Below are 24,596 nucleotides of genomic sequence, written 5' to 3' on the forward strand. Positions count from 1 at the left end.
CTTACCTCTCCTGAAACTCTCCTCATGTGTTCAGGTACCACTAGAGTATTCCCATTGCTGACCGGGACAATAGTAGAACCTATACTCATTCTGGGTCCAACTAACATGTACCGTTTGTCTCCGGATCGGTACTGGATGCTGTGGCACAGTGTCCCGTCGTAATTCACATCTTGTAAATACTTGGAGGAATCGTCTGGGGCTTTGGAGCACTGCATTACAATCAACACGATGATACTGATGATAAAAAGTGCTGAAACTGACACCAAAGTTATGATCAAATAAAATGTAACGCTGTTCTCCTCCTCGTCTTTTACTGCACTTTTAACATCAGAAGCTGCAAAAGCCTCTTTGGGCTCCACAACGTTGATAATCACAGTAGCTGTTGCTGAGAGTGAAACGTTCCCATTGTCTTTTACCAGTATGACCAGTTTATGCTCAGCCTCGTCTGTCTCTGTGAATGACCGAAGTGTCCTTATCTGTCCTGTATAACGGTCCAAGGCAAAGAGACTGTGGTCAGTAACTTCCTGCAGTGTAAATAATAACCAGCCGTTATATCCTATATCAGCGTCATAGGCTCTCACTTTAGTCACCAAATGGCCTGCGTTCACATTGCGGGGAATCTCCTCCACACCTTCAGCGGAACCGTTAGCGCTGACTGGATACAAGATCCCTGGAGCGTTGTCGTTCTGATCCAGAATGAACACATTCACTGTGACGTTGCTGCTTAGTGACGGAGTTCCAGAGTCTGTAGCTACAACTTGGAATTTAAATGTTTTTAAAGTTTCAAAGTCAAAGCTTTTTAGCGCCAAAATGTTTCCATTTTCTGAATTTATGTTGAGGAAAGATGCCCATTTATTATCGTCACCAACGTCTCTCAGAATATGATATGAAATAAGTGCGTTTTCATTCATGTCACGATCAGATGCACTTACTGAAAATACTGAGGCGCCTGGGTGGTTATTCTCAGTGACATAGAAAGTATAGGGGCTCAGTGAAAACTCTGGACTGTTGTCATTCACATCTGATACTACAACACTAATAGTCTTTACAGATGACAGGGACGGCTGGCCTGCGTCTTTAGCAACTATTGTTAGATCATATTCGGACTGTTTTTCCCTATCCAGAGGTGACTTGGTGACTACAGAGTACATGTTTTCTTGTAAAGACGACGTTAATTTGAAAGGATTGTCCTCGGTTAGAAGACAGACAACTTTCCCATTGAGACCAGAGTCCAAATCATTAACACTGATTAGTGCTACAGTGGTACCGGGTCTAGAATCCTCTGATATTGAGTTAGAGAATGATGTCACCTCAATCTCAGGTGCATTATCGTTGACATCCACAATTTTAATAATTACAGTTTTGTCTGTTGTCAAAGTAGCTGCCCCTTTGTCTGACGCTTGTATATCGATCTCATACTTGTTGTTTTCTTCGAAATCAATAAGTCCTGTTACAATTATTTCGCCAGTAATCGGGTCTAAATGAAAACATTCCAGGACCTCTCCTTCCACGTCACTACCAAATGAATAGACAACTTCACCATTAGAACCCTCGTCCAGATCAGTGGCGTTAACCTGTATGACTGTTGTTCCTATATTAGCGTTTTCATTCAGCAATACAGAGTATGAATCTACAGTAAAAACCGGGGGGTTATCATTGACATCGGATACATCTACAGTTATTCTCATGTCTCCAGATCTTGGAGGTTTTCCTCCATCAATAGCTGTGAGCAGCAATATATGGCTCTTTACAGCCTCTCTATCCAGTGGTTTCTGTAAAATAAGACTAGGGGTTTTACGGTCCTCACCTCGATCTTTAACCTCTAAACGGAAATTATCATTTTGACTTAGTTTATATTGTTGAACGGAATATATCCCACCGTCTGGGTCACGAGCTGCTTGTAGCTGAAATCGCGCCCCTGGTAACGCAGATTCTGAAATCTCTAACCTTTTCTCTTTCTCGGGAAAGCTGGGAGAATGGTCGTTAACATCTAACACCTCCACCGCGACATAATGGATCTCGAGCGGGTTCTCTAGAACGGTTTTCAGATTGATCAAACACACGCTGCTCCGTTCACACACCTCCTCTCGGTCTATTTTTCGGTTCACGTACAAGATGCCATCATTCTGGTTTAGCTGGAAAAGGGGCTCCTTCGAGCCAGACACGATTCGAAATCCCCTCTCCTTCAAGGTGCTCAGATCTATTGTCAAATCTTTAGCTACATTCCCGATGACAGTTCCTTCTTTAAGCTCTTCGGAGATGGAGTATCTTATCTGAGCTGAAGCTCCGATCCAAAAGAAAACCAAAGCAACTATGTAGGTGACCCACTGCCGTGGATCTCGCCATGCCCTGCATCCTCTTTGTTCCATGTTTTAGAATAAATAACGTGAATTCACAGCACTTCCGCTATTCCTTCATTGGTGACAGTTGTCCATCCATTATATTAGCAAATATGACAAATGCTCATGATCCAATAGTGTTTTAAGAATGTCAATTTTAGACATTATTCTCCCCACGATCCTGCATAACTGCATTCCTCCAGCGACGGAAACATCCAAACAGCAAGTGGGCGGAGTCAAACGCGTTATGGTAATTATTTCTATCAAGATCGTTATTGTAGTTGGGTACTGACATCATGCGATTCTACCTGACATTACACTATCGTTGAAACTTAGTAATGGAATCTTGACACGATACATATCAGATAAAACATTACTGCAAAAGTGGTATTGTTTTTTTTTAAAGTCGGTATACACGTTACAATACATTATGTACAATGCTTATTTTTGCTAACATAAAGCAACATTTACCCTACTCATGTATGCAACAAGTGTCTGACATGGAAAAAAGAATGTTGAAGAATAAATTATCCACTATAAGAGCATGTATACGTCGTCACTTTCACCAGTTAAACAGCACATTCAACTGGTCAGCGTTTCAGCACCACAGTTGTGGACAGCGACCTGTCCTGAAAGCAGTGTCACTTTCGGCGATCATTTGACAGCTAACAAACCTCTTTAGCCTAATTAAAAACCTAAAATGGTTCATACATTCACACATACCCCTTTCTTGGTCAATGAAATAGCAGACAGAAATTCTAACAAACATAATGAGAATAGTACGCCATCATCAAACTCATGCACACGCTCTCGGCACTGCATTGGTCATTAGGAGATTCCTGAACAGGTCGTTTTAAACTCCTTACCTCTCCAGGAGCACTTCTCCTGTGGTCAGGTACCACTAGAGTATTCCCATTGCTGCCCGGGACAATAGCAGAACCTATACTCATTCTGGGTCCAACTAACATGTACCGATTGTCTCCGGATCGGTACTGGATGCTGTGGCACAGTGTCCCGTCGTAATTCACATCTTGTAAATACTTGGAGGAATCGACTGGGGCTTTGGAGCACTGCATTACAATCAACACGATGACACTGATGATAAAAAGTGCTGAAACTGACCCCAAAGTTATGATCAAATAAAATGTAATGCTGTTCTCCTCCTCGTCTTTTACTGCGCTTTTAACATCAGAAGCTGCAAAAGCCTCTTTGGGCTCCACAACGTTGATAAGCACAGTAGCTGTTGCTGAGAGTGAAACGTTCCCATTGTCTTTTACCAGTATGACCAGTTTGTGCTCAGCCTCGTCTGTCTCTGTGAATGACCGAAGTGTCCTAATCTGTCCTGTATAGCGGTCCAAGGCAAAGAGACTGTGGTCAGTAACTTCCTGCAGTGAAAATAATAACCAGCCGTTATATCCTATATCAGCGTCATAGGCACTCACTTTAGTCACCAAATGGCCTGCGTTCACATTGCGGGGAATCTCCTCCACGCCTGCAGCGGAACCGTTAGCGCTGACTGGATACAAGATCACTGGAGCGTTGTCGTTCTGATCCAGAATGAACACATTCACTGTGACGTTGCTGCTTAGTGACGGAGTTCCAGAGTCTGTAGCTACAACTTGGAATTTAAATGTTTTGAGGGTTTCAAAATCAAAGCTTTTAAGCGCAACAATGTTCCCATTTTCTGAATTTAGGTTGAGGAAAGATGCCCATTTGTTCTCCTCGCCACTGTCTCTAAGAATATGATATGAAATAACGGCGTTTTCATCTATGTCACGATCTGAAGCACTCACACAAAATACTGAGGCGCCTGGTTCGTTATTCTCCGTGACATAGAAAGTATAGGGGCTCAGTGAAAACTCTGGACTGTTATCATTCACATCTGATACCACAACACTAATAGTCTTTACAGATGACAGGGGCGGATGGCCTTGGTCTGTGGCTACTACAGTTAGATCATATTGAGATACTTTCTCTCTATCCAGAGGTGACTTGGTGACTACAGAATACATGTTATCCTGTAAAGACGACATTAGCTTGAAAGGCAAGTTTTCCATTACAGAACATAAAACGTTCCCATTGAGACCAGAGTCTAAATCATTAACACTGATTAGTGCTACAGTGGTACCGGGTCTGGAATCTTCGGGGATTGCCTTCGAAAATGATGTCACTTCTATCTCTGGCGCATTATCGTTCACGTCAATAATCTTTACAATTACGCTTTTGTCTGTTGTCAATGGAACGGGTCCCTTATCAGATGCCTGTATATCAATGTCATAAATATTGTTTACCTCATAATCTATCAGACCTTTTACGGTTAGTTCACCAGTATTCGGATCCAATCCAAATAGTCGCAGTAACTTGTCATCTACTCCATTACCAAATGAATATATAATTTCACCGTTTGCGTCTTCGTCTAAATCGGTTGCTTTTACTTGAATGACAGTTGCACCGACAGGAGAATTTTCACCAAGCATTACAGAGTATACGTCTTTAGTGAAGACAGGTGAGTTATCATTAACATCCAATACCTCAACGATTATTTCGATAGTCCCAGACCTCGCTGGTTTTCCTCCATCAATGGCTGTAAGCAGTAATCTATGATTCTTAGCAGACTCCCTATCTAACTGCTTTTGTAAAATCAAAATAGGCATTTTACGGTCCTCACCTCTATCTTTAACTTCTAAACGGAAATTATCATTTTGACTTAGTTTATATTGTTGAACGGAATATATCCCACCGTCTGGGTCACGAGCTGCTTGTAGCTGAAATCGCGCCCCAGGTAACGCTGATTCTGAAATCTCTAACCTTTTCTCTTTCTCAGGAAAGCTGGGAGAATGGTCGTTAACATCTAACACCTCCACTGAGACATAATGGATCTCGAGCGGGTTCTCTAGAACGGTTTTCAGGTTGACCAAACACACGGTGCTCCGTTCACACACCTCCTCTCGGTCTATTTTTCGGTTCACGTACAAGATGCCATCATTCTGGTTTAGCTGGAAAAGAGGCTCGTTCGAGCCCGACACGATTCGAAATCCCCTCTCCTTCAAGGTGCTCAGATCTATTGTCAAATCCTTAGCTACATTCCCGATGACAGTTCCTTCTTTAAGCTCTTCAGAGATGGAGTATCTTATCTGAGCTGAAGCTCCGATCCAAAAGAAAATCAAAGGAACTATGTAGGTGACCCACTGCCGTGGATCTCGCCATGCCCTGCATCCTCTTTGTTCCATGTTTTAGAATAAATAACGTGAATTCACAGCACTTCCGCTATTCCTTCATTGGTGACAGTTGTCCATCCATTATATTAGCAAATATGACAAATGCTCATGATCCAATAGTGTTTTAAGAATGTCAATTTTAGACATTATTCTCCCCACGATCCTGCATAACTGCATTCCTCCAGCGACGGAAACATCCAAACAGCAAGTGGGCGGAGTCAAACGCGTTATGGTAATTATTTCTATCAAGATCGTTATTGTAGTTGGGTACTGACATCATGCGATTCTACCTGACATTACACTATCGTTTAAACTTAGTAATGGAATCTTGACACGATACATATCAGATAAAACATTACTGCAAAAGTGGTATTGTTTTTTTTTTAAGTCGGTATACACGTTACAATACATTATGTACAATGCTTATTTTTGCTAACATAAAGCAACATTTACCCTACACATGTATGCAACAAGTGTCTGACATGGAAAAAAGAATGTTGAAGAATAAATTATCCACTATAAGAGCATGTATACGTCGTCACTTTCACCAGTTAAACAGCACATTCAACTGGTCAGCGTTTCAGCACCACAGTTGTGGACAGCGACCTGTCCTGACAGCAGTGTCACTTTCAGCGATCATTTGACAGCTAACAAACCTCTTTAGCCTAATTAAAAACCTAAAATGGTTCATACATTCACACATACCCCTTTCTTGGTCAATGAAATAGCAGACAGAAAATCTAACAAACATAATGAGAATAGTACGCCATCATCAAACTCATGCACACGCTCTCGGCACTGCATTGGTCATTAGGAGATTCCTGAACAGGTCGTTTTAAACTCCTTACCTCTCCAGAAGCACTTCTCCTGTGGTCAGGTACCACTAGAGTATTCCCATTGCTGCCCGGGACAATAGTAGAACCTATACTCATTCTGGGTCCAACTAACATGTACCGTTTGTCTCCGGATCGGTACTGGATGCTGTGGCACAGTGTCCCGTCGTAATTCACATCTTGTAAATACTTGGAGGAATCGACTGGGGCTTTGGAGCACTGCATTACAATCAACACGATGACACTGATGATAAAAAGTGCTGAAACTGACCCCAAAGTTATGATCAAATAAAATGTAATGCTGTTCTCCTCCTCGTCTTTTACTGCGCTTTTAACATCAGAAGCTGCAAAAGCCTCTTTAGGCTCCACAACGTTGATAATCACAGTAGCTGTTGCTGAGAGTGAAACGTTCCCATTGTCTTTTACCAGTATGACCAGTTTGTGCTCAGCCTCGTCTGTCTCTGTGAATGACCGAAGTGTCCTTATCTGTCCTGTATAGCGGTCCAAGGCAAAGAGACTGTGGTCAGTAACTTCCTGCAGTGAAAATAATAACCAGCCGTTATATCCTATATCAGCGTCATAGGCTCTCACTTTAGTTACCAAATGGCCTGCGTTCACATTGCGGGGAATCTCCTCCACACCTGCAGCGGAACCGTTAGCGCTGACTGGATACAAGATCACTGGAGCCTTGTCGTTCTGATCCAGAATGAACACATTCACTGTGACGTTGCTGCTTAGTGACGGAGTTCCAGAGTCTGTAGCTACAACTTGGAATTTAAATGTTTTGAGGGTTTCAAAATCAAAGCTTTTAAGCGCAACAATGTTCCCATTTTCTGAATTTAGGTTGAGGAAAGATGCCCATTTGTTCTCCTCGCCACTGTCTCTAAGAATATGATATGAAATAACGGCGTTTTCATCTATGTCACGATCTGAAGCACTCACACAAAATACTGAGGCGCCTGGTTCGTTATTCTCCGTGACATAGAAAGTATAGGGGCTCAGTGAAAACTCTGGACTGTTATCATTCACATCTGATACCACAACACTAATAGTCTTTACAGATGACAGGGGCGGATGGCCTTGGTCTGTGGCTACTACAGTTAGATCATATTGAGATACTTTCTCTCTATCCAGAGGTGACTTGGTGACTACAGAATACATGTTATCCTGTAAAGACGACATTAGCTTGAAAGGCAAGTTTTCCATTACAGAACATAAAACGTTCCCATTGAGACCAGAGTCTAAATCATTAACACTGATTAGTGCTACAGTGGTACCGGGTCTGGAATCTTCGGGGATTGCCTTCGAAAATGATGTCACTTCTATCTCTGGCGCATTATCGTTCACGTCAATAATCTTTACAATTACGCTTTTGTCTGTTGTCAATGGAACGGGTCCCTTATCAGATGCCTGTATATCAATGTCATAAATATTGTTTACCTCATAATCTATCAGACCTTTTACGGTTAGTTCACCAGTATTCGGATCCAATCCAAATAGTCGCAGTAACTTGTCATCTACTCCATTACCAAATGAATATATAATTTCACCGTTTGCGTCTTCGTCTAAATCGGTTGCTTTTACTTGAATGACAGTTGCACCGACAGGAGAATTTTCACCAAGCATTACAGAGTATACGTCTTTAGTGAAGACAGGTGAGTTATCATTAACATCCAATACCTCAACGATTATTTCGATAGTCCCAGACCTCGCTGGTTTTCCTCCATCAATGGCTGTAAGCAGTAATCTATGATTCTTAGCAGACTCCCTATCTAACTGCTTTTGTAAAATCAAAATAGGCATTTTACGGTCCTCACCTCTATCTTTAACTTCTATGCGAAAATGATCATTGTTTTTCAGTTTATATTGTTGAACAGAGTATGGGCCACTATCTGGGTCACGCGCAGCTTGTAGCTGAAAACGTGCCCCAGGTAACGCTGACTCAAACATCTCTAACCGTTTCTCTTTCTCAGGAAAGCTGGGAGAATGGTCGTTAACATCTAACACCTCCACTGCGACATAATGGATCTCCAGCGGATTCTCTAGAACGATTTTCAGGTTGATCAAACACACCGTGATCCGATCGCACACCTCCTCTCGGTCTATTTTTCGGGTCACATACAAGATACCGTCATTCTGGTTTAGCTGGAAAAGGGGCTCGTTCGAGCCAGACACGATTCGTAAACCCCTTTCCTTCAAGGTACTCAGATCTATTCTCAAATCCTTAGCTATATACCCCACGACAGTTCCTTCCTTAAGCTCTTCAGAGATGGAATATCTTATCTGGGCTGATGCTCCGCTCCAAAAGAAAATCAAAGCAACCATGTAGGTGACCGACGGCTGTCGCTCGCGCCATGCCCTGCATCCTCTTTGTTCCATGTTTAAGAATAAATAACTAGAATCAACAGAATTTCACTATTCCTCAATTTGTGTCAGTTGTCTGTCTATTAGCAAATATGACCCATGGTGACTATCCAATAGCGTTTTAAGAATATACATTTAGATCGTATCCTCCCCACGATGCTGCATGGCTGTAATTCCTCCAGTGATTGAATCAGCTGAGCAGCAAGGGGGCGGACTCAAAAGTATGACGGGGTGAAATCTACCAGGAGCAGAATTCTAGTTGTGTACTGACACCCAGGGGCGAAAATCTGATATCAACCTTGAAGGGGACATTTTCTCAAGAGCAATTCCCGAGGGGGACACCAAAAGTAGAGCTGTAACACTGCCTACGTTGTAATATGTTAAATGTATATTGAGGAACCATAATTACTACAACTGGATAAATCATAGGTACAGCAGTTAACTGAAGAGTTTTCCAAACTTGTTCAAATTTTTAAATCATAATAATTTTACTACTAATAATAGTTATAGCAGTGTTCCTTATCAGTCCAGTATGTATGCAGGTATTTGTATTTACAACCAGCAATACCAAGCAAAGCCAGTAGGTGGTAATGGTACTGTACACTGTATGGGTGCAGGTTTCATAAATACAATGAACATGGTGTGTTCTCGTCTAAAATCATCTCCATTGAGAACCATCGAAGTTGGTCTCTGTATTGAATTGACCTTTTTATTGAACTTTTTCTGATTCATTTATATAGTCATTAAATATGTGCCACTGGTTTGAGTCTATTACAACATCTTTACAAGAACAAAACGCTCAGAATAAGTACAATTCTAAAAGCGAAATAACTACTTCAATGAAAAACCAAAACAAATCCACCAAAATATCCTTCAGAAATACTTAGTTATTGTTCAGTCGGTGTCTCAACTCTTCAAACAACAGCTATGGACAAGTATGTCACACAAAGTATGCCATTTTAAATTAAATAAATAATTAGTAAGTGTACTGTCATGTACTAAAAACTACTAAACAAAAGAACATATATCATACTATACAGCAGGGGGTCTCAAACAGGGTAGGTGGACCCCTAGGGGTCCCTGGTGTAATGGCAAGGGGTCCATGAAATAAAAAAGTGTAATGAACGTATTCAGCAGCACAAGGATTCCAGTAACTTTACATATAATATAGAGGGGGTGGAGGTCCCTGAGGACCACTCAAAACCTTGCCTCAAAATATGCAGGGGTTCCAGTACCGAAAAAAGGTTGAGAACCACTGCTATACACACTACTGAACAAAACAACTGAACATATGTTTGAGGGTTTCAATGGATCCAACACATTGCTGGTAGATATTTTCCCTCAAGACTGTCCAGCCTGTCTTTATGTACATTACAGACAACTATGCCGTTCAGTCTCTCTTGGCCCATGCAAGCCCGTAACCAAGTCTTTAACCTGCGGAGTGCACTGAAACTCCTCTCAGCCTCACATGAAGACACCACAAACAAAATTCTGATCAGCACCTCAACTTGGTCAACAAACACCCACACCTCCACTGGAAGCCTCCTGAGGACCTCTGCTGCCTCTCAACTGCTGCTACAGGGGTATTTGATGCGAAAGAGATGCAACTGCACTGAAAGAGAATCTATGTTCCGCTCAGGGTACTGATCTAGAGACTCATCCAACTCCCCCGTGAGAAGCGCTCTTTCCAACTCTTACAGAATGTTTAGACTGTCCTGGTCAAAACGGTTGCCAAACAACCTCCACACCATCCAACACTTAAAAAAATTCTGCCCTATAGTGCCCCTACTGCTTTGCCAGCAAATCGTCTTGAGTGTCTTTCAATGGAGTCAATCAATGTTGTTGCTTTCTCATACAGTGCAAGGTAGCTTTCGTCATTTCGTCACTGCTGTTTACCCCAAGCACTGGATAACTGGGGACTGATTGGATTTAGCTGGTGTGCTGTTACAGTTACACAGTGGCGGTGGGTTTGGCAGTTTTGATGTGCTGTGAATTTTACAATGGCTTTTCTCCAGTTCCTAAATCTTGCACTAATGAAGGCAGCATCTGCTCTTTGGCCAAAAGATGGCTGTCTTGAAAACCCTTGGCTACAGTGAAAACAACACTCCTTTTATTGATGGATTATGATGTAGCCAGGGGAAATCACCAAACCATCTCTCTTGAAACATCAGCACTCTGTTGGCAAGAGATTACAGTTCTATAAATTGTGGGTGTGGCTGATATGTTTTTTTTTGCCATCACTGAGGTAACTGGACAATGCTGTGACACTGGGGCTGCTGGCAACAAGGTTGATACCTGGTCCTGCCATGGCTCTGCCACCGTCCCCTATACTGGTGCTGCTGGCAACAAGGTTGACACCTGGTCCTGCTGTGGCTGTGCCACTGTCCCCTATACTGGTGATGCTGGCAACAAGGTTGACACCTGGTCCTGCTGTGGCTGTGCCACTGTCCCCTATACTGGTGCTGCTGGCAACAAGGTTGACACCTGGTCCTGCCGTGGCTTTGCCACTGTCCCCTATACTGGTGCTGCTGGCAACAAGGTTGACACCTGGTCCTGCCGTGGCTGTGCCACTGTCCCCTATACTGGTGCTGCTGGCAACAAGGTTGACACCTGGTCCTGCCGTGGCTGTGCCACTGTCCCCTATACTGGTGCTGCTGGCAACAAGGTTGACACCTGGTCCTGCTGTGGCTGTGCCACTGTCCCCTATACTGGTGCTGCTGGCAACAAGGTTGACACCTGGTCCTGCTGTGGCTGTGCCACTGTCCCCTATACTGGTGCTGCTGGCAACAAGGTTGACACCTGGTCCTGCCGTGGCTGTGCCACTGTCCCCTATACTGGTGCTGCTGGCAACAAGGTTGAGTTTAAGTTGAGAGTGGGGGTATCCATGGCATTTTCCAATTATGTCCCTATTTTACAAGTCTAAAAAAGAGAGAACCTTTCATAATGTTGCCAAACAAAGACTCAAGAAACTTACCTGAGACTCCCTGTCTCTGCCAGTCTGTCCCTGCCTATCAGTCTCTGCCAGTCTGTCCCTGCCAGTCTGTCCCTGCCTATCAGTCTCTGCCAGTCTGTCCCTGCCTATCAGTCTCTGCCAGTCTGTCCATGCCTATCAGTCTCTGTCAGTCTGTTTTTGCCAGTCTGTCCCTGCCTATCAGTCTCTGTCAGTCTGTCCCTGCCTATCAGTCTCTGCCAGTCTGTCCCTGCCTATCAGTCTCTGTCAGTCTGTCCCTGCCTATCAGTCTCTGTCAGTCTGTCTCTGCCTATCAGTCTCTGCCAGTCTGTCCCTGCCTATCAGTCTCTGCCAGTCTGTACCTGCCTATCAGTCTCTGCCAGTCTGTCCCTGCCTATCAGTCTGTCAGTCTGTCCCTGCCTATCAGTCTCTGCCAGTCTGTCCCTGCCTATCAGTCTCTGTCAGTCTGTCCCTGCCTATCAGTCTCTGCCAGTCTGTCCCTGCCTATCAGTCTCTGTCAGTCTGTCTCTGCCTATCAGTCTCTGTCAGTCTTGCCCTGCCTATCAGTCTCTGTCAGTCTGTCTCTGCCTATCAGTCTCTGCCAGTCTGTCCCTGCCTATCAGTCTCTGTCAGTCTGTCCCTGCCTATCAGTCTCTGCCAGTCTGTCCCTGCCTATCAGTCTCTGTCAGTCTGTCTCTGCCTATCAGTCTCTGTCAGTCTTTCCCTGCCTATCAGTCTCTGTCAGTCTGTCTCTGCCTATCAGTCTCTGCCAGTCTGTCCCTGCCTATCAGTTTCTGTCAGTCTGTCTCTGCCTATCAGTCTCTGCCAGTCTGTCCCTGCCTATCAGTCTCTGTCAGTCTGTCTCTGCCTATCAGTCTCTGTCAGTCTTGCCCTGCCTATCAGTCTCTGTCAGTCTGTCTCTGCCTATCAGTCTCTGCCAGTCTGTCCCTGCCTATCAGTTTCTGTCAGTCTGTCTCTGCCTATCAGTCTCTGTCAGTCTGTCCCTGCCTATCAGTCTGTCAGTCTGTCTTTGCCTTTCAGTCTCTGTCAGTCTGTCCCTGCCTATCAGTCTCTGTCAGTCTGTCTCTGCCCATCTGTTGCCTGATCTGCCTCATGACATCATTGTGAAACGTTTCCATTATCATTTCACTTCTTTCTAATTAACATTTTATCAACTAGTCTTAGAAATATTAGGCTACTAGGGTTCTTGCTTTGCGTTTTGGTGTACTGAAAAATACTCTGATGTCTGTCTTTTTACTTTTTTCTACCTGGCAGGCTGGCTACAGACACACATAGTGTGCAGGTTATTTACAGTAGGAGTTGGGCTTCTATCATCTATAATCTTCTACCATTCTATATGGGCTTCGATCTAAAAGGTAGGCAGCTAGTCAGCTAGCAAATGTGAAACAGATTTGACAGCTGTGTGAGTTCACCATTTACACAACGTATGCTGCAAACTTTTGTCATTTGAATATAGTTTATGTTTTATATTGGCTGGCTGAATTTGCAGAGCTAGCGAGCACCAATTCCGTTTCTGTGGTGTTTGCTATTATCTTTGCTATCGTCAGTTTACTCCAAGATCAGCACACGTGCTTCAAAGTCCCCTAGCGAAAATTTAGCTTTTGCAACGAGACCATTAAAGATTTTTAATACAACGGTAGAAGAGAGTGTAGTTCTGTTCAGTTGGGAGTTCAGTTTATCGCTAACCTGATCACAGGGACTTTGAAGCACTACAGCTGCATGTTGATCTTGGAATAAACTGACGATAGCAATGATTCCATCTTTGACGACGCCACATAAATAGAATATGTACTAGCTAGATTGCTAGCTAATGTTTGCTTTGGTTTGAGCGCTAGCTCTGCAAATTCAGCTATTGTGTATGTGAACCCTGCCAACATAAAACAGCATCGCTATGGTGCGATTGACTGGATTAACCTCACGTTAGTTATGTGCATTGAGTGCTTTTCAGACAGTAGACACTAACCCTCTGTTACCTTGCCAGCTAAGGAACACTACATTGCATTGCTAGCTTCTCTCATTGACTCAAATTCAAATAGCTGCAAACACTGGCTGATGTTACTGTAGCTAGCTAGCAAACATCAGCTAACCGCTAGCTAACATAGAGTGACATTACATTTAATGCAGCGAAAATGAAGACTGGTGACGGTTATTAATGTGTTTTCTTGTATTGAGTGGGAGAAGTAAAGAAATGTCTAACATATCCTTTGTTTGAACAACTTACTGGAGGTCAGCCACCAACAACAGACTCTGTCAGATTCCAACACATGCACAGTACCTGCATCATGTACCACTGCTGGGGGGTGGGAGGCAGTGGATCAAACCATTGTGAGACAAAGGGAGGGAGGTCGCACTCTTTTGAAACGTAAAAACGCGCTATTAAGTGTCTATAATCAGCTCAAGTGCTTTCATTGCGTATTATTAATATGTTTGAAATTACATAGTTATGTTTACAGTGATATATCGGGGGTCGTGTACCCCCTGTCCCCCCTGGGATGTCCGCCTATGCTGACACCACGCGATTCTACCTTGCATTACCCTATCCTTGAAGCTTTTTAGAGGCATCTTGACACAATATATCAGTACAAACGTTATCAGTGAAGCAACATCTCAACATATCAGGTTAAAGCTTGGTCACAAATGGGTCTTCCAAATGGAGGTTGACCACAAGCATACTTCCAAAGTTGTGGCAAAACGGCTTAAGAAAAAAATTGTCTTGGTATTGGAGTGGCCATCACAAAACCCTGACCTCAATCCCATAGAACATTTGTGGGCAGAACTGAAAAAGTATGTGCGAGCAAGGAGGCCTACAAACCTGACTCAGTTACACCAGCTCTGTCAGAAGGAATGGGACCACTTATTCCCACTTATTGTGGGAAGCTTGTGAAAAGGCTACCCAAAACGTTTGACACAAGTTAAACAATTTAAAGGCAATGCTATCAAATACTAATTGAGTGTATGTAAACTTCTGACCCACTGGGAATGTGATGAAAGAAATAAAAGCAGAAATAAATAATTATCTCTACTATTATTCTGACATTTCACATTCTTTAAATAAAGTGGTGATCCTAATTGACCAAAGACAGGGAATTTTAACTAGGATTAAATGTCAGGAATTGTGAAAAACAGTTTAAATGTATTTGGCTAAGGTGGATGTAAAATTACGACTTCAACTTGATCTTCTTACCTCTCCAGAAGCACTCCTCATGTGTTCAGGTACCACTAGAGTATTCCCATTGCTTCCCGGGACAATAGTAGAACCTATACTCATTCTGGGTCCAACTAACATGTACCGTTTGTCTCCGGATCGGTACTGGATGCTGTGGCACAGTGTCCCGTCGTAATTCACATCTTGTAAATACTTGGAGGAATCGTCTGGGGCTTTGGAGCACTGCATGACAATCAACACGATGATACTGATGATAAAAAGTGCTGAAACTGACCCCAGAGTTATGATCAAATAAAACGTAACGCTGTTCTCCTCCTCGTCTTTTACTGCGCTTTTAAGATCAGAAGCTGCAAAAGCCTCTTTGGGCTCCACAACGTTGATAATCACAGTAGCTGTTGCTGAGAGTGAAACGTTCCCATTGTCTTTTACCAGTATGACCAGTTTATGCTCAGCCTCGTCTGTCTCTGTGAATGACCGAAGTGTCCTTATCTGTCCTGTATAACGGTCCAAGGCAAAGAGACTGTGGTCAGTAACTTCCTGCAGTGAAAATAATAACCAGCCGTTATATCCTATATCAGCGTCATAGGCTCTCACTTTAGTCACCAAATGGCCTGCGTTCACATTGCGGGGAATCTCCTCCACACCTTCAGCGGAACCGTTAGCGCTGACTGGATACAAGATCACTGGAGCGTTGTCGTTCTGATCCAGAATGAACACATTCACTGTGACGTTGCTGCTTAGTGACGGAGTTCCAGAGTCTGTAGCTACAACTTGGAATTTGAATGTTTTTAAAGTTTCAAAGTCAAAACTTTTTAGCGCCAAAATGTTTCCATTTTCTGAATTTACGTTGAGGAAAGATGCCCATTTGTTCTCGTCACCACCGTATCTGAGAATATGATATGAAATAAGAGCGTTTTCATCTATGTCACGATCTGATGCACTTACGTAAAATACTGAGGCGCCTGGGTCGTTATTCTCAGTGATATAGAAAGTATAGGAGCTTAATGAAAACTCTGGATTGTTATCATTCACATCTGATATAACTACGCTTATAGTCTTTACAGATGACAGGGACGGCTGGCCTGCGTCTTTAGCAACTACTGTTAGATCATATTGTGATGATTTCTCTCGATCCAGTGTTGATTTGGTGACTACAGAATACATGTTGTCCTGTAAAGACGGCATTAATGTAAATGGTATGTCCTCAACTAAAGAGCAGATCACTTTGCCATTAAGACCAGAGTCTAAATCATTAACACTGATTAATGCTACAGTGGTGCCTGGTCTAGAATCCTCGGGGATTGCGTTCGAAAAAGACGTCACCTCGATCTCAGGTGCATTATCGTTGAGGTCAATAATCTTTACTGTTATGCTTTTGTCAGTTGTCAGAGGGGCAGATCCTTTATCAGTTGCCATTATGTCAATCTCATAGCTGTCTTGTAGCTCGAAATCGACCAATTCTTTCACAACTATCTCACCCGTATTCGTATTTACATCGAAAAGTTTACGAATCTTGTTTTTTACCATTTTACCGAAAAAGTAAAGGACCTCGGCATTCGAACCCTCGTCTAAATCCGTGGCATTTACTTGCACGACTGTTGTGCCAATAGGAGAATTTTCATTCAATGTAACTGAGTATAACTCTTTGACAAAAACAGGCATATTATCATTTACATCTAAAACATCAATAACTATTTCCACAGTCCCAGACCTGGGAGGTTTTCCTCCATCAATGGCTGTGAGTAGTAATGTATGTCTTTTCATAGCTTCTCTATCTAAGGGCTTTAGTAGATTTACAACAGGAATTTTACCTTCCCTTCCTCGATCTTTAACCTCCAAACGAAAATGGTCATTATGACTGAGTTTATATTGCTGAACCGAGTACTGGCCACCATCTGGATCAACGGCAGCTTGCAGCTGAAATCGTACACCAGGTAAAGCGGACTCGTATATTTCTAACCGATTCTCTTTCTCGGGAAAGCTGGGAGAATGGTCGTTAACATCTAACACCTCCACTGAGACATAATGGATCTCCAGCGGGTTCTCTAGAACGGTTTTCAGGTTGATCAAGCACACGCGGCTCCGTTCACACAGCTCCTCTCGGTCTATTTTTCGGTTCACATATAAGATGCCGTCATTCTGGTTTACCTCGAAAAGAGGCTCGGTCGAGCCAGACACGATTCGAAATCCCCTCTCCTTCAAGGTGCTCAGATCTATTCCAACATCCTTAGCTATATTCCCCACGACAGTTCCTTCCTTAAGCTCTTCAGAGATGGTGTATCTTATCTGTGCAGATGCTCCGCTCCAAAACAGAACCAAAGCAACCATGTAGGTGACACTCTGCCGTCGCTCCCGCCATTCCCCGCATCCTCTTTGTCCCATGTTTTCAAGACAAATAGCCCTAATCCACAGCACTTCCACTATTCCTTCATTTGTGACCGTTGTCTTTCCAGTATGTTCGTCAAATACCAAAACGAATAAACCAACAATAGTCTTATTTATGTAAATTCCAGATCTTATTCTCTCCACGAACATGCACGACTGTATAACTCCAGGGACCGATCAAACCTACCAAACCAGCCAGGAGGAGGGCTCAAAAGCATGACGATAGTATTTCTACCAGAAGCGCTATAGTTGGGTACTGACACCATGCGATTCTAACTCGCATTGCGCTGTTGTTTGATAATGTTAGGCCTACTTTTACTAGTCCAACCCACCCAGAATGCTATATTGGCACAACGCACGAGGGAGAAAGGTCAGCACAAGGTTAGAATAAAAATTGTCAAAGACTCCAGTCACCCAGGTCATAGACTGTTCACTCTGCTACCACACAGCAAGCGGTAGGAGAGCGCCAAGTCTAGGTCCATTCATCAAATGTCCACCCGGACTATTTACATTGCCATCCCCTTTGTTTTTACACTGCTACTCACCGTTTATTAGTCACTTTACCCCTACCTACATGTACAAATTACCTCGACCAAGCCTGTACCCCGCACATTGACTCGTTACCGGTACCCCCTGTATATAGGCTCTTTATTGTTATTTTATTGTGTTACTTTTAATTAAATGTTTTACTTTAGTTAATTTAGTAAATATTTTCTTAACTCTTTTTCTTGATCTGCATTGTGGGTTAATTAAGGGCTTGCAAATAAGAATGTCACGGTAAGGTCGGCAACTGTTGTATTCTGCGCATGTGACAAATACAATTAGATTTGATTTGATTTTGATGACTGGACTGGCAGACCCATAATTCATATGTCTTAAAGGTTCCCTTAAATAAAATGTACTGAAGCATGCAACAAGTCTCCTATATTTAAATAAATCATGCTATTTATGCTGTCCTTTTTTGGGGACAACACTTCATTATGCAAACAGCGTATTGAATTCCTAGAGATAGATAGAGGACTGTTTTATATATCTGTGCCACTATAGCGTCTGTGACAGCATGGGCAGCGCCATTGAAGCTACAACCTATAGGAATCTCCAGCTAGTTGACTACTTTGGCTACTTTAAAATGGCGGAAGCATGGTGGAAGCACTAAATGGTGCTGCCCATGCTAAAACGTCCGTTTGGCCACTAGAGGCCTCTATCATTCTCTATGGTTGAATAGCCCAACGTTTCAGCACCACCGTGGTGGACAGCGCACTGCCTGCCCTGAGCGGCAAGTCCTGATTGTGATGGTGGGGAATAAGCAGGTTAACTTCCACGTGCCAAGCTCTCAGATCATGTTACAGACACAACCCTCTGATTTTAAAACATCATATTTGACCAACTCACACATAACCCTTTCAGTCAATTAAATATTAAATACATACAAATACAATGATAGCGCATGCAATTATCCAACTCAAGCATATTATCAGCACTACATGTCAATGGTCAGGTGTAAGAGCATTGTGAACTATGAATTCGTTTTCGTCTCCTTACCTCTCCAGAAGCTCTCCTCCTGTGATCAGGTACCACTAGAGTATTCCCATTGCTTCCCGGGACAATAGTAGAACCTATACTCATTCTGGGTCCAACTAACATGTACCGTTTGTCTCCGGATCGGTACTGGATGCTGTGGCACAGTGTCCCGTCGTAATTCACATCTTGTAAATACTTGGAGGAATCGACTGGGGCTTTGGAGCACTGCATTACAATCAACACGGTGATACTGATGATAAAAAGTGCTGAAACTGACCCCAAAGTTATGATCAAATAAAATGTAACGCTGTTCTCCTCCTCGTCTTTTACTGCGCTTTTAACATCAGAAGCTGCAAAAGCCTCTTTGGGCTCCACAACGTTGATAATCACAGTAGCTGTTGCTGAGAGTGAAACGTTCCCATTGTCTTTTACCAGTATGACCAGTTTATGCTCAGCCTCGTCTGTCTCTGTGAATGACCGAAGTGTCCTTATCTGTCCTGTATAGCGGTCCAAAACAAAGAGACTGTGGTCAGTAACTTCCTGCAGTGAAAATAATAACCAGCCGTTATATCCTATATCAGCGTCATAGGCTCTCACTTTAGTCACCAAATGGCCTGCGTTCATATTGCGGGGAATCTCCTCCACACCTTCAGCGGAACCGTTAGCGCTGACTGGATACAAGATCACTGGAGCGTTGTCGTTCTGATCCAGAATGAACACATTCACGGTGACGTTGCTGCTTAATGACGGAATTCCAGAGTCTGTAGCTACAACTTGGATTTTGAATGATTTGAGGGTTTCAAAGTCAAAGCTTTTTAGCGCCAAAATGTTTCCATTTTCAGGATTTATGTTGAGGAACGATGACCATTTATTCTCCTCGACACCGTTTCTCAGAATATGATATGAAATAATAGCGTTTTCATTTATGTCACGATCAGACGCACTCACGCGAAAAAGTGAGGCGCCTGGTTCGTTATTCTCCGTGACATAGAAAGTATAGGGGCTCAGTGAAAACTCTGGACTGTTATCATTCACATCTGATACTACAACACTAATAGTCTTTACAGATGACAGGGACGGCTGGCCTGTGTCTGTGGCTACTATTGTTAGATCATATTCAGAATGTTTTTCCCTATCCAGGGGTGACATGGTGACTACAGAGTAAATATTATCCTGTAGTGATGGCATTAGTTTGAAAGTTGTGTCTTCCATCACAGTGCAGAGAACTTTCCCGTTGAGACCAGAGTCCAAATCATTAACACTGATTAGCGCGACTGTGGTTCCAGTTCTAGAATCCTCGGCGATTGCTCTTGAAAATGATGTCACCTCAATCTCAGGTGCGTTGTCATTGAGGTCAACTATCCTTATTACTACGCTTTTATCTGATGTCATTGGTGCAAGTCCTTCATCCGATGCCTGTATGTCGAGTTCGTACTTGTTTTTCTCTTCAAAATCTAGCAGTCCTCTCACAATGATTTCCCCTGTTACTGGGTTCAGATCAAAGAGTTTGCGTAATTTACTATTCACGCTATTGCCAAAAGAGTACATTACTAAACCGTTTGGCCCCTCGTCCAAATCGGTGGCGTTTACTTGTACAATTGTTGTGCCAACAATAGTATTTTCATTCACCAATACAGAGTAAGCATCTTTTGTATAGACAGGCGGGTTATCATTGATATCCAGTACATCTACAGTTATTCTCATGTCTCCAGATCTTGGAGGTTTTCCTCCGTCAATAGCTGTGAGCAGCAATATATGGCTCTTTACAGCCTCTCTATCCAGTGGTTTATGTAATATTAATATCGGGATTTTGCCATCATCACCTCGGTCTTTAACTTCCAAACGGAAATGATCGTTGTGACTGAGTTTATACTGTTGAACTGAGTATTGTCCACCATCAGTGTCGAGCGCAGCCTGGAGCTGAAATCGCGCCCCTGGTAAGGCTGACTCAAATATCTCTAACCGTTTCTCTTTCTCAGGAAAGCTGGGAGAATGGTCGTTAACATCTAACACCTCCACTGAGACATAATGGATCTCCAGCGGGTTCTCCAGAACGGTTTTCAGGTTGATCAAACACACGCTGCTCCGTTCACACGCCTCCTCTCGGTCTATTTTTCGGTGCAAATACAAGATGCCGTCATTCTGGTTTACCTGGAAAAGGGGCTCCGTCGAGCCAGACACGATTCGAAATCCCCTCTCCTTCAAGGTGCTCAGATCTATTCCCAAATCCTTAGCTATATTCCCCACGACAGTTCCTTCCTTAAGCTCTTCAGAGATGGAATATGTTATCTGTGCTGAAGCTCCGCTCCAAAAGAGAACCAAAGCTAACATTGCCCAAAGCCTCCGGCGTTGCTCCCACCATGCTCCATGTCCTCTTTGTTCCATTTTTTTTAAATATATTTAGTCCAAAAAGAATCCACAGCACGCGACACTATGCCTATATTATTAACGAAACCTTACCCATTGCATTCCCAAATAGGATCATAGCTCATTATTCGAAAAAAGCATTTTTAGTTCCGTTCAAGTGAGTATGAAATATCTCCTTGTTGCTTACGACCCTTGTCAGCTAGCTACTGAATGATAAACCAACTAAGGGGAGGATGCAAAAATGTGACGTGAGCGTTGCTTTCAAGAGCGTTATTCTAGTTAAGCACTGACACCATGCGATGCTACCACACATTGATTGCATGGTTGTGTAAAGGACATTGGCTACTCCAGCACCAGAAGCATGTTTGGCACAAACACACAGAGACAGACAATCATAAATATACACTGTGTGTAGGCAAATGAAGGCTACTATTATCTACCCAGCAACTGATACAGATTTACAAAAAATATCAAATGAAGCATGTCGCTTTATCTGCACGGTATATGTTCTCCTGCAGAGCTGCGAGACATCCGAGCATTTCAGAACCACGCTAATGCACAGCGACACACCACGAGGGCACAACGCTGCGTCCAAAAAACAACCACTTTGAATTCCTTTTAGATTGATTTAGCATGTCCCGCACAAACTATTCTAAGGTAAAATATATGGTATAAAAAGGACACTTGATGAATTACAAAACAGAAATGCAAGACGATTCCCTCCATACTGTCGTACATTACAGTACTAAAACAAATACACCAGTACACAAACCTAAACAGCAAAGCAAGTTTTTTATTAAATGCCCAAGATAACATGATTGTATTTAGACACTCAATGCACTGTACAGTTCAGTCTACATGGTTTATGAGGACCATGTACGATGTTATGTGACTTGTATAAAAACGTATTAATCTCCTCACCTCTCCAGAAACTCTCCTCCTGTGGTCAGGTACCACTAGAGTATTCCCATTGCTGCCCGGGACAATAGTAGAACCTATACTCATTCTGGGTCCAACTAACATGTACCGTTTGTCTCCGGATCGGTACTGGATGCTGTGGCACAGTGTCCCGTCGTAATTCACATCTTGTAAATACTTGGAGGAATCGACTGGGGCTTTGGAGCACTGCATTACAATCAACACGATGATACTGATGATAAAAAGTGCTGAAACTGACATCAAAGTTATGATCAAATAAAATGTAACGCTGTTCTCCTCCTCGTCTTTTACTGCGCTTTTAACATCAGAAGCTGCAAAAGCCTCTTTGGGCTCCACAACGTTGATAATCACAGTAGCTGTTGCTGAGAGTGAAACGTTCCCATTGTCTTTTACCAGTATGACCAGTTTATGCTCAGCCTCGTCTGTCTCTGTGAATGACCGAAGTGTCCTAATCTGTCCTGTATAGCGGTCCAAAGCAAAGAGACTGTGGTCAGTAACTTCCTGCAGTGAAAATAATAACCAGCCGTTATATCCTATATCAGCGTCATAGGCTCTCACTTTAGTCACTAAATGGCCTGCGTTCACATTGCGGGGAATCTCCTCCACGCCTGCAGCGGAACCATTAGCGCTGACTGGATACAAGATCACTGGAACGTTGTCGTTCTGATCCAGAATGAACACATTCACTGTGACGTTGCTGCTTAGTGACGGAATTCCAGAGTCTGTAGCTACAACTTGGAATTGGAATGTTTTGAGGGTTTCGAAGTCAAAGCTTTTTAGCGCGTAAATGTTACCATCATCAGAATTAATATTTAGGTAGTATACAGTAGGAGCGTCGCCATCACTTTTCCAAATGTTATAAGACACACGAGCGTTTTCATCTTGGTCTCTATCTGAGGCGCTCATGGAAAACACAGACGCGTGTGGAGCATTGTTTTCCGGTACATAAAAAGTATACTGACTCTGAGAAAACACAGGACTGTTATCATTAACGTCTGAAATATGGACTGTGATGGTTTTGTGGGAAGACAGTGATGGGAGTCCTTTATCTGTAGAAGTTATTCTCACTGTGTACATAGGCTCTGACTCTTTGTCCAATCTGCTTTTAGTAATCAACGAATACATATTTTTCTGAAAAGACGGTTTTAATTCGAAAGGGATGTTGTCTGAGATTGTACATATAACTACGCCGTTTTCACCAGAGTCCATATCAAACACGCTGATAAGAGCTACCGCTGTACCGGGTCGTGCATCCTCGGGGACTTGGCTTGATAGGGACGTCACGTCCATCTCAGGTGCGTTGTCATTTACATCTTTCACGTTAATAACAACACTACAGTGACCAGTCAATGTAACCGGACCTTTGTCAGAGGCCTGAATGTCAATTTCATAAACACTCTGCTCTTCAAAATCTATTAATCCTTTTACAGTGATCTCACCTGTAACATCATCTATCTCGAATAAATCGAACGCTTTGTTTTTAAGACTGTTATCAAAAGTGTATATAACCTGTCCGTTGGCGCCATCATCTATATCCGTGGCGTGTAATCTTAGGACTGAGGCACCTACTGGAGGATTTTCATATAAAGTTACCGTATACAACTGCCTGTCAAAGACTGGTGCGTTGTCATTGACATCAATCACATGTATTGTTATATTGACTGTGCCAGATCTTGCGGTCTCACCGCCGTCAAACGCAGTCAAAATCAGTCGAATTTCAGGTTTCTGCTCTCTGTCTAGCGGCATTTTCAAAATCAGAAAAGGAATTTTATCCTCACCGCGAGTTTTAACATCTAAGTCAAAGTTATCGTTTTGACTGAGAGTGTACTTACGGAGACTATTTGCTCCAACATCAGGGTCACGCGCAGCGTCAAGAGGAAAGCGCGTTCCTTGGAGCACAGCATTCTCTGCTATCTCTAAGCGTTTCTCGTTTTCTGGAAAAATGGGAGAATGGTCATTTATATCCGTAATTTCAATCTCAACATAATGTATTTCCATTGGATTTTCGGCGACGGTTTTTAGGTTGATTAAACACACAATGTTTTTCTCACACAGCTCCTCCCTGTCGATGTTCCTGTTCACATACAACACGCCATTATCTTGGTTTATCTGCAAAAGACCTTCCTTAGAGCCAGATACAATCCGAAACCTTCGCTCCGCCAGTATATCCACACTGAACCCCAAATCCTTTGCTACATCTCCCACATAAGAACCTTCTTTCGACTCCTCGGCGATAGAATAGCGTATTTGACAATAAGCTCCACGGGAGAAGCACAACAAAAATACAAACGACAGCATCGCCCAGTGAGGCGCCTCTCTTCTCTGTCTGTCTATCATTTTGACAAGCCCTGTTATTTTGGAACCATTACAGTCCGCTTCATCCAGAAAAATCAAGGTGCCAAGTTCATCCACGAAAAAGATTCAAGCAAGTATCCATGCGGATGGTATTCTCCATTCCAGAAAGCAAGTGCCCATTTCACTAGACTCGAATGA

At 43.0% G+C, this 24,596-nt stretch overlaps 2 protein-coding genes and 2 pseudogenes across 6 annotated transcripts in view; all 4 read right to left on the reverse strand.

Annotated features, from left to right (window-relative positions):
- The window catches only part of LOC110504859 (protocadherin alpha-C2), a 184,893-nt gene that overhangs the window by 154,416 nt on the left and 5,881 nt on the right, over positions 1-24,596 (reverse strand). The window contains exon 1 of one of the 4 annotated variants that reach the window (XM_036969643.2): positions 18,819-21,378. The exons of 1 other annotated variant lie outside the window; for it this stretch is intronic. In XM_036969643.2, the coding sequence (XP_036825538.2) occupies positions 18,819-21,182 (2,364 nt within the window). In that variant the 5' untranslated portion in view covers positions 21,183-21,378. Of the gene's footprint in view, positions 1-5; positions 2,562-14,909; positions 17,437-18,818; positions 21,379-24,596 lie in introns of those variants that run through there. 2 more of the 4 variants (XM_090219546.1, XM_090219547.1) reach the window with 2 other exon arrangements.
- Positions 3,051-5,740, reverse strand: LOC149971597 (protocadherin alpha-8 pseudogene; annotated as a pseudogene). Its single transcript, XR_016491609.1, has one exon. The product of XR_016491609.1 is annotated as a protocadherin alpha-8 pseudogene (transcript).
- Positions 6,298-8,886, reverse strand: LOC118945989 (protocadherin alpha-8 pseudogene; annotated as a pseudogene).
- LOC149971598 (protocadherin alpha-7-like) lies at positions 21,635-24,578 on the reverse strand. Its single transcript, XM_090221515.1, has 2 exons — positions 22,086-24,578; positions 21,635-21,715 (listed from the first exon to the last, which is right to left on the reverse strand). Exons 1-2 carry the CDS (start codon positions 24,438-24,440, stop codon positions 21,635-21,637), a joined length of 2,436 nt encoding a protein of 811 aa, XP_090077641.1. The 5' UTR covers positions 24,441-24,578.

The sequence above is a fragment of the Oncorhynchus mykiss genome, chromosome 25 (genome assembly GCF_057628025.1).
Source record: "Oncorhynchus mykiss isolate SJ-2025 chromosome 25, ASM5762802v1, whole genome shotgun sequence".
Lineage (NCBI taxonomy): Eukaryota > Metazoa > Chordata > Actinopteri > Salmoniformes > Salmonidae > Oncorhynchus > Oncorhynchus mykiss.